We start from the raw sequence: 10,648 nt of genomic DNA, 5'->3' as shown, positions 1-10,648 counted from the left end.
AGCAGTCTCCACTGACAAGCAATGTTGGTTTGACTGCAACTCCTACATTAACCTACAAACTGAAACCAATAAACCCCCATCCATGTGAGTTGTGTTGATGTAACCCAATGGAAAGTGATACAAATTGACATGCTGCATCTGTCTTACTTCTAGTAAATGTCTTAAGCAACTTTTAAACCATCTGTGTGTTTGCATAAAATGTGAGTTTAGCAGGTGTCAAACAAACGGCTCAAAAGTAACCCATTCCACTCCAACAGACATTCACATAAAGTATCTTCCACACAAATATTAGCTACATAGATTTCCAGCACAAAATATGACAAAGAATACTACTTGAGAGACATGTGGTCTTTGGTCAAGTGTGCAGTCCTGCCTGTAAGTTTGACCCTTCTAAGAGACTGAACTTTTTAATTTTGGCACTTGATTCTGCCTAGATCCACAGAGGTGCTTTGGACTATCCCTTCTCAACTGGAATCAATGGCCAAGGACCAGATAGACAGACAATATGCCACTGAGAACGAGTGCACCCCCTCCTGCTCAGCCTTTAATTGACCCACTCAATGGCTTCACAGTTGACTGCACGGTGGGCTCAGGCCAGGCAGACACATTACTTTCCACTGCACAGATGATTTTCAACACAAACACACTTCGAAAACATTTGGATCCTGGCCACTTTAAAGCCATTGTGCACAATGATCACAGAAGCAGTACGAAAAAAAAAGGAATCTCATACAAACCAATACACAATGACGGTGAGACATTCAGTGTGTATTTTCATCAATATACATGACATCCTAATGGATGTCTAAGTCAACATGTGACACCAATTCAGTGGCCATGGTGTCACTTTCAGTCTATGTAGCTAATACTGAAGGGTTATGGCATCTTCCTCCTGAGCATACACCGTTGATGTTTCGCAGAAATGGTATCTAGTTATGTGATCAACAACTGAAAAATAAAGACATTTAGAGGCATATGATGCACGTATAGACCTATATACATGATAAATATGGGAGTGACAATAACTGCATATACATTACTATTATGTACATGACATAATTCAAAGATACAGTACTCATATGAACAGCACATAGGGCCATCAATCGAGATTGGGGTGGGTTTAAAAATAAACTACGAAAATTGTCCTCTTCATCACATCAATGTAAAAATCTATCAGGTAATTGGCTGTAACGTTGTGATCATGCATCAGATATACATTTTCTTACAGAAAATCTATAGAATGAGAAAGAAATGGACATGAATACTGTGGTTCTCCTCCAATATTCTACAACTGCTCTTAGCAGTCTGAAATTAATATACATTCTGATGGATTGGTGTACCTGACCACAGAAATGTCAAAGAAATGCTTTACAAAAGACATTTTGGACATTTTAGGATCAGGAAAAAAGCTCCTGATGGATTTATCTTGGTCTGTAAAATGCTAACATTTACCACATCCTTTCAAACTACACAGACCATCCATTACGAACAGCTCAACCAATCAAAAGCAGACCAATTTTGTCTGAACTTGTTCTAAATTTGGAAACTCACTGGATGACTTGCAGATAGAGAGGTATTTGCAAAGTATCGCCTACACCAATCAAAAGGGTCCACTCTGCTCTGTCCCCATAAAGATATGCTCAATAATGGTAACTTACAGTTCCAAAAAGCATGACACATATAGTAATGATACATAATGCTTAGTTTCTAGGCACAATTCATGTAGTCCCAGCCACTTTAAAATCAGCATGAACAATCACCCCTTAAAACAAGACCTAAAACACCTTTATTTCCACCATCAAAACCACATGGCAGTAAAAGTGACCATTCTTCCTTCAACACTCCTTTCCATGCACTTACATTACGTTAAGCTTATGAATATGTGTTTCATTTTTTTATTTGTTTATATTTTTCATTGCACTGTTGAGGAAGCTCGCAAGTAAGCATTTAATTGCACTGTTTAAGCTGAATTGATTTGATTACCGTTACCCTTGGCTGGACTTGCCTAACCTACAACGTCACCATAGTTGCAAAACCATTTCCCTTCCACAGGGACTTGGTCAAAGTTTGTTAGGGGGCGTTAGGGGAAGCCAACAGGTACAGTATGTGGGTAATTCAATCAGCACTGTGTTACAAAGTGCAACAGTTGTTTCTTCATGGTGTGCAAAGACGGTGAATGGGCATGGGCTCGGCCCATTCACAGGATGGATATTGGTCTCTCTCTCTCTCTCTCTCTGCATCTTTCCACACAACACTAAAGCTCAGTCTGGTCTGTGTAACCAGGTGTGGCCCAATGTCATTGATCTCTAAGGCTGGAGACAAGTTTGCCCCAGGGGACATTGTCCGTGTGTCCGTGCCTAGGGGCATCTAGGCTCCAGGCTTCGGTGAAGCCCACAGCGGGACACAGGGCAGCTGGAAGAAAGAGCCCTCAGGCAGGGCCGGCAGCTGACCAGGACCCCCATTGGAGAAATACACCTCAGGGTCGATGGAACCTGCCAAGAAGGCACAACAGAAAACAGATGCTGTTGGTTCAGAACGGCAGTCTACCTATTATAGTACACTGCATACTAGGACTAACTCAATCAGCAGTTCATTATCTTGTATGACTCATAACATAATGTAGTATAATGGCTGGGGGTCAATAAGGTCAAAGTTGTCATTACCTGGTGAATTGCTTGCTCTCTTCATGAACTTCCATCTCTTTGCTTTTGAACTCATTCAGTTCTTTACGGATAGCAGCCTGATGGAATATAAACATTCAAGATCAAAGTCTTAATTTACAAAGAAGAACTACAACAACAAAAAAATTTTTTTTAAACTGTCAGAACTTCAATACTTTCAGACAGGTAAACATGTTTTATATAACTGAAGATTAAAGATGCAATATGCAGAAATCGCTCCACCATTTCCTGGTTGCTAAAATTAGAATAATTTGCCTAACTTCAGCTTGTGACAAAACAAGAAATGCATAGTGTAGAGAATCATTGTACAATCTAAACCACTGTGAAATATATTTTCAATAACCCAAAATATTTTATTTTCAGCTGTTTGAAGCTAGTGTACAAAACTGAAAGTTAAAGGTGCAAAATCAAAACTTAAGAATGGGAAAAAGAGAAATAGTGCACATAGAACATCACTTTCAATGAGAATGACATATCTATAACTCACATTTCTATGTGAATTTGGTCAGGTTTCCCAAAAAGTTACATATTGCCGCTTTAAATGATAAATCTTTATTATTGTTTGTGAGTAATGTATTTACTGTATGGTTCAGTTGCTGGCCAGTATGTGGTATGCATGAGGAATACAATTCTAACAAATTGTTTTTTAATTACACCTTTTTATAACCTGTCTTATTCCATGTATTTAATCACATTATGAATGTCATGTATTTTAGGTCCTCTTGCAATAAAATCATACAGTAGGAGTCTGGGACCCACTTTGTCAGCTGGAGTGAGCCTGGTCCAGGGTTTGTCTGCACGGCGGTCATAGTCCTTAGCATCTGTGCACTCCACATACTCATTGAAGCGCAGAATCCGTCCGAGCCACCAGCTCTGCTACTGTGGGCCTCACACTCAGCTACACACACGCACAAGTAACCAGTGATTGACAACTGTAAATTGGGACTTGTAGATAAAACATTTGGGGCCCGGGAGAAGATGGGTAGAGAGTTGTGGGAAAAGTGAACTCCTTCAACGGTGCCATACGGGAGCACAGTGTTGGAACTAGACTCCGGTTCTCAATCTAGCTGAGGTCAAGCCTCGTTGGCCTAACACTGGCCAATCCCCTCTTGCCTCCCTACCACCACTGGGGGCGAGCAATCTGGGGAATTTCAAGCCTGATGCTACACTTAGAGGCATGCTGCTCACACGGAGTTAGAATGCCCTACAGTATGCACTGTGGAAACTGAGTCATACGATGGCTGAATTTTACCATTTTTACACATTTGTACAATAAAAAAAAAAGTTAACTAACTGACAAGGAACAAATGAGTTAGAAATGTGTTTGGTAATTCAGAAATCAAGGCATTATTTGGTAATTCATTATATTGAGTTCAGTCCGTATATTCAGTCTACATGAGTTTGACATGTGTTTGGTTCCAGTTATTTCAGTTCCAGCTGTGTCCACCAGATGGATCTGTGTACCAAATATACTGTGCATTCAGAAAGTACTCAGACTCATTGACTTTTTCCACATTTTGTTACATTACAGCCTTGTTCTACAATTGATTAAATCATTCCCCCACACAATACCTTATAATGACAAAGTGAAAACATGTTTTTATAAATGTTTGCACATTTATAAAAACTAATAAACAGAAATACCTTACTTACAAAAATATTCAGACCCTTTGCTCTGCGACTCGAAATTGAGCTCAGGTGCATCCTGTTTCTATTGATCATCCTTGAGATGTGGTAAATTCAATTGATTGGACATAATTTGTAAAGGCACACACCTGTCAACAGTTGAAGTTGGAAGTTTCCATACACTTAGGTTGGAGTCATTAAAACTTGTTTTTCAACCACTCCACAAATTTCTTGTGAACAAACTATAGTTTTGGCAAGTCGGTTAGGACATCTACTTTGTGTATGACAAGTAGTTTTTCCAACAATTGTTTATAGACAGATTATTTCACTGTATCACAATTCCAGTGGGTCAGAAGTTAACATACACTAAGTTGACTGTGCCTTTAAAACAGCTTGGTAAATTCCAGAAAATGATGTCATGGCTTTAGAAGCTTTTGATAGGCTAATTGGCATCATTTGAGTGAATTGGAGGTGTACTTGTGGATGTATTTCAAGGCCTACCTTCAAACTCAGTGCCTCTTTGCTTGACATCATGGGGAAATCAAAAGAAATCAGCTAAGACCTTAGAAAAAAAAACTGTAGACCTCAAGTCGGGTTCATCTTTGGGAGCAATTTACAAACGCCTGAAGTTACCACGTTCATCTGTACAAACAACAGTACGCAACTATAAACACCATGGGACCACGCAGCCATCATACAGCTCAGGAAGGAGACGCGTTCTGTCTCCAAGAGATGAATGTACTTTGGTGTGAAAAGTGCAAATCAATCCCAGAACAGCAGCAACGGACCTTGTGAAGATGCTGGAGGAAACAGGTACAACAGTATCTATATCCACAGTGAAAGAGTCCTATATCGACATAACCTGAAAGGCCGCTCAGCAAGGAAGAAGCCACTGCTCCAAAACCGACATAAAAAAGCCAGACTACGGTTTGCAACTGCACATGGGGACAAAGATGGCACTTTTCAGAAAAATGTCCTCCTGTCTGATGAAACAAAAATATAACTATTTGGCCTTAATGACCATCGTTATGTTTGGAGGAAAAAGGGGGAGGCTTGCAAGCCGAAGAACACCATCTTAACCGTGAAGCACAGGGGTGGCAGCATCATGTTGTGGGGGTGCTTTGCTGCAGGAGGGACTGGTGCACTTTACAAAATAGATGGCATCATGAGGACGGAAAATTACGTGGATATATTGAAGCAACATCTCAAGACATCAGTCAGGAAGTTAAAGCTTGGTAGCAAATGGGTCTTCCAAATGGACAATGACCCCAAGCATACTTCCAAAGGAAAAATGGCTTAAGGACAACAAAGTCAAGGTATTGGAGTGGCCATCACAAAGCCTATAGATAATTTGTGAGCAGAACTGAAAAAGCATGTGCGAGCAAGAAGGCCTACAAACCTGACTCAGTTACACCAGCTCTGTCAGGAGGAATGGGACAACATTCACCCAATTTATTGTTGGAAGCTTGTGGAAGGCTACCTGAAAAGTTTGACTCAAGTTAAAGGCAATGCTACCTAATACTAATTGAGTGTGTGTAAACTTCTGACCCACTGGGAATGTGATGAAATAAATAAAAGCTGACATAAATCATTCCCTCTACTATTATTCTGACATGTCACATTTCTAAAATAAAGTGGTGATCCTAACTTGGATTAAATGTCAGGAATTGTGAAAAACTGAGTTTAAATGTATTTGGTTCAGGTGCATATAAACTTCCGACTTCAACTGTGTATAAAAGGTCCCACAGTTGGCAGTTCATGTCAGAGCAAAAACCAAGCCATGAGGTCGAAGGAATTGTCTGTAGAGCTCAAAGACAGGATTGTGTTGAAGCACATATCTGGGGAAGGATATCAAAACAATTGGGTCCCCAAGAACACAATGGCGTCCATAATTCGTAAATGGAAGAAGTTTGCCACCACCAAGACTCTTCCTAGAGCTGGCCGCCCGGCCAAACTGAGCAATCGGAGGAGAAGAGCCTTGGTCAGGGAGTTGACCAAGAACCCAATGGTCACTCTGACATGGCTTCAGAGTTCCTCTGTGGAAATGGGAGAATCTTCCAGAAGGACAACCATCTCTGCAGCACTCTACCAATCAGGCCTTTATGGTAGTGTGGCCAGGCGGAAGCCACTCCTCAGTAAAAAGTGCATGACTGCCCGCTTGGAGTTTGCCAAAAGTCACCTAAAGACTCTCAGACCATGATAAACAAGATTCTCTGGTTTGATGAAACCAAGATTGAACTCTTTGGCCTGAATGCCAAGTGTCATGCCTGGATGAGACCTGGCACCATCCCTACGGTGAAGCATGGTGGTGGCAGCATCATGCTGTGGGGATGTTTTTCAGCGGCAGGGACTAGGAGACTAGTCAGGATAGATGGAAAGATTAACGGAGCAAAGTACAGAGAGACCCTTGATGAAAACCTGCTCCAGAGCGCTCAGGACCTCAGACATGGGCCAAGGTTCACCTTCCAACAGGACAACGACCCTAAGCACACAGCCAAGACAACGCAGGAGTGGCTTCGGGACAAGTCTCTGATATGTCCTTGAGTGGCTCAGCCAGAGCCCGAACATCTCTGGAGAGACCTGAAAATAGCTGTGCAGCGCCACTCCCCATCCAACCTGACAGAGCTTGAGAGGATCTGCAGTGACGAATGGGAGAAACTCCCCAAATACAGGTGTGCCAAGCTTGTAGCGTCATACCCATGCAGACTCGAGGCTGTAATCGCTGCCAAAGGTGCTTCAAAAAAGTACTGAGTAAAGGGTCTGAATACTTTTGTAAATGTGACATTTCACTATTATTATTTTATTTATTTATTCATGTGCAAAAATGTCAAACATGGTTGTCTTTGTCATTATGGGTTATTGTTTGTAGATTGATGAGGAGCAAAAAAACAAACAATTTAATACATTTTAGAATAAGGCTGTAACGTAACAAAATGAGGGAAAAAAATCAAGGGGCCTGAATACTTTCCAAATGCACTGTATCAACACGAGTCATTACATGAATTTTATGTCTAATGAGATGCAGACATTTAGCAAGCCTAGTATTGGCGTGCCTAAATAAAGTATAAATGACAGTACCTTTCGGGAGAGTCTCCTTTTAATCTCTTGTATGGCTTCATGTTTATCAGCTTCATTCGTCTCTGCAGTGAAATTAAAAAAGAAGTTGTAAGTAGGCTAAGGTGGTACTTCACTGCCCAATATAGTGATTATTAATTAAGCAATGTGGTTAATGGAAAGTCTGGAAATGATACAGTGCTTATCATTCCCATTGATTTTGGAACGTGCCATATGGCTGCATCTACAAAAACAGATGGCCTGGAACATGGACTTATCTCAACAGTCTGCTTTTTAGGTCTGAAAACATCTGACAAACTTTGATTTGGTGTCGTATTTTCTTAACCATACATAGAGTCAACTCTTTAAACCAGAGCACAGTGTAGACCTGTGTTATATTCTTCAACAGGTAGTTGTTGAGTGTGTGACAGATGTGCATAGAGTCCCTGGGAGACATGCAACCTTTGCCATCTGCTTTCAATGAGGCAACAGTCAGTTAACTGCCCTCTCCCTCTTAGCATTATGATTCCACCACAAAGATCTCATAAATAATGCAGTAAACACCCCAGCAAGATTACAACAACAAAATGGCCCCTTCTTTCACTGCTTCCTGTTTAATAGACAGGAAGTCTCCACGTGAGCATTGACTGTATTTCAGGAACATGTTTTAAGCCTGTTGATCAAATGGTAGCCCTTAGATTTTTCTGTAAAGTGTGTTCCGATGCACTTTAGATTAAGTTTGATTTGCTTAGAACAAAGTTAGCTTCTAGGAGATGAGCTTCTAGAGAATGACCAGGTAAACATAAATAACACATTCCTATTTACTTTTATCCTGACCTTCTCTGACCCAAAAATGTAAAACATTGTCTGGCACGATAAGAGCTCAAGATGTTATACTCTGAAAAATGTTAATGTTCACTGGTCATGCTCAATCTGGTGTAATGTGTTTCACAAAATTGATTTACTAACCAATAAACTGGGCAAGTAGATGAGCAATCAGTCAATAACTGGCCTCCCCCCACATCAATGCACCATTAGACCTTGATGCACAGCTGTCCAAGCCAGGAGAACAACTTCACCTTTGTCTTGGATTCCAGCAGGGCTAATTTATTCACATACACCGTCTCCTTATGAAAACGTAACTGGTCTAGCATCAACCTTTGACTGAATGGGATAAAGTCATCAGCTGTTTAGGTCATGTGGAACTGAACTATCTACACTGAACAAAAATAAACGCAACATATAAAGTGTTGGTCTCTGCCAAGATAATCCAAGAATCTGATTAAACAGCATGATCATGACACCGATGCACCTTGTGCTGGGGACAATAAAAGGCCATTCTAAAATATGCATCTTTGTCACACTACACAATGCCACAGATGTCTCAAGTTGAAGGAGTGTGCAATTTGCATGCTGACTGCAGGAATGTCCACCAGAGCTGTTGCCAGATAATTGAATGTTAATTTCTCTACCATAAGCTGCCTCCAACATTGTTTTAGAGAATCCCAGACCACGTATGGTGTCTTGTAGGCAAGTGGTTTGCTAATGTCAACGTTTTGAAAAAATGGCCCATGGTGGCAGTGGGGTTATGGTATGGGTAGGCATAAACTACAGACAACAAATACAATTACATTTTAAATCGATGGAAATTTGAATGCACAGAGATACCGTGACGAGATCCTGGAGGTCCATTATCGTGCCATTCATCCGCCACCATCACCTCATGTTTCAGCATTATAATCCACGGCCCCATGTCACAAGGATCTGTACAGAATTACTGGAAGCTGAAAATGTCCCAGTTCTTCCATGGCCTGCATACTCACCAGATATGTCACCCATTGAGCACGTTTGGGATGCTCTGGATCGACGTGTACAACAGCGTACACGTCGTTCCTGTCAATATCCAGAAACTTCTCACAGCCATTGAAGAGGAGTGGGACAACATTCCACAGGCCACAATCAACAGCCTGATCAACTATGCAAAGGAGATCTGTCGCACTGCATGAGGCAAATTATGCTCACACCAGATACTGACTAGTTTTCTGATCCACACCCCTATCTGTTTTTTTAAAGGTATCGGTGACCAACCGATGTATACCTGTATTCCAAGTCATGTGAAATCCATAGATTAGGGCTTAATTTGTTTTATTTAAATTGACTGATTTTCTTATATGAACTGTAACTCAAGTAACAATTTCAAAGATTTGACTGTTGCGTTTATATTTTTGTTCAGTATATAATCTGAAAAACACACATGACCAAAGCCAGAAGACAAACAGACCGTGTGTGGGGGAAATGTCTTGTACAGTACTAAGGGATTGTCTGACTGGGACCAATGTGGTGCTGTCTGTCTGTGGTGGCATCTGTCTGTCGTCACTCACGTTTCAGAATGTTCCTCTGCTCCAGTTCCTCAGTGCTGGGCCTCTGACTAAGTCGTCTGTGAGGGACAGAGGGAGAATGAAACGAGACAATACCTCAGTGATTTGGGAACAGGGGTGAGTTCCCCAAAAGCTTTGTAGCACTACGATCATCTTAAGTCCCTTGGATGAAAGAGGATTTTAGTGCTACCAAGTTTTCGGAAATCTCACACCAGAACAGTTATTTCAGATTAAATACAATCTTAAATACACACAATGCATGTGTAGGCGTGTGTGTGTGTGTGTGTGTGACTCCATGGGTGTACTCTGTACCTCACTAGCTTGGAGTGAATCTGTTGCCGGAGTTCCTGCCTCTCAGTCTCAGAGGTGCGAGGCAGAATGTTCTTCTCCTCCAGCTCTCTCTTGCTGGGCCGGTTGCCCAGTTTGATGGCCAGGCTGTCCCTGCGACGGATCTTACTGGCTAGGGAGCCTAAATAAACAATAATAAACATGAAAATCTAGCTAGCCCCTTCCCCCAGCCAATGCCATGCAGGCTGCCCCCAGAGAGTCTTAAAATGGGCTGAGTCAGAGGACAAGAGTATGGCTTTATAGGAATGTGTGCTGTGCAGTAAATATAAAATATAAGTCAAAAAGTACATATAAAACCACCAATAAAGAGTGTGGAAACACAATGAGATTGTTATCAAGGTTGTTCTCATTGTTTCTAGTCCTTTTTTTTGTTCTTGTTTCTAGTCCTTGTTTCTAGTCCTTGTTTCTAGTCCTTGTTTCTAGTCCTTGTTTCTAGTCCTTGTTTCTAGTCCTTGTTTCTAGACCTTGTTTCTAGTCCTTGTTTCTAGTCCTTGTTTCTAGTGCACGAGTGGCTACGGACTAATTTGTTGCAAAGGCTGGACAGAAAGACATTTAACACAT

At 41.2% G+C, this 10,648-nt stretch overlaps 1 protein-coding gene across 1 annotated transcript in view; it reads right to left on the bottom strand.

The window, feature by feature from the left end:
* Positions 1-524: 524 nt before the first annotated feature.
* phactr2 (phosphatase and actin regulator 2) overlaps positions 525-10,648 on the bottom strand; it is a 48,515-nt gene continuing 38,391 nt past the window's right edge. Inside the window, 7 exon segments of the mRNA XM_046357272.1 lie at positions 525-2,492; positions 2,664-2,740; positions 3,441-3,539; positions 3,541-3,579; positions 7,386-7,447; positions 9,743-9,798; positions 10,052-10,208. Of these exon segments, the coding sequence (XP_046213228.1) occupies positions 2,477-2,492; positions 2,664-2,740; positions 3,441-3,539; positions 3,541-3,579; positions 7,386-7,447; positions 9,743-9,798; positions 10,052-10,208 (506 nt within the window). The 3' untranslated portion in view covers positions 525-2,476.

The sequence above is a fragment of the Oncorhynchus gorbuscha genome, linkage group LG07, assembly GCF_021184085.1.
Source record: "Oncorhynchus gorbuscha isolate QuinsamMale2020 ecotype Even-year linkage group LG07, OgorEven_v1.0, whole genome shotgun sequence".
NCBI lineage: Eukaryota > Metazoa > Chordata > Actinopteri > Salmoniformes > Salmonidae > Oncorhynchus > Oncorhynchus gorbuscha.
This window is presented reverse-complemented; position numbering and strand designations above follow the sequence as displayed.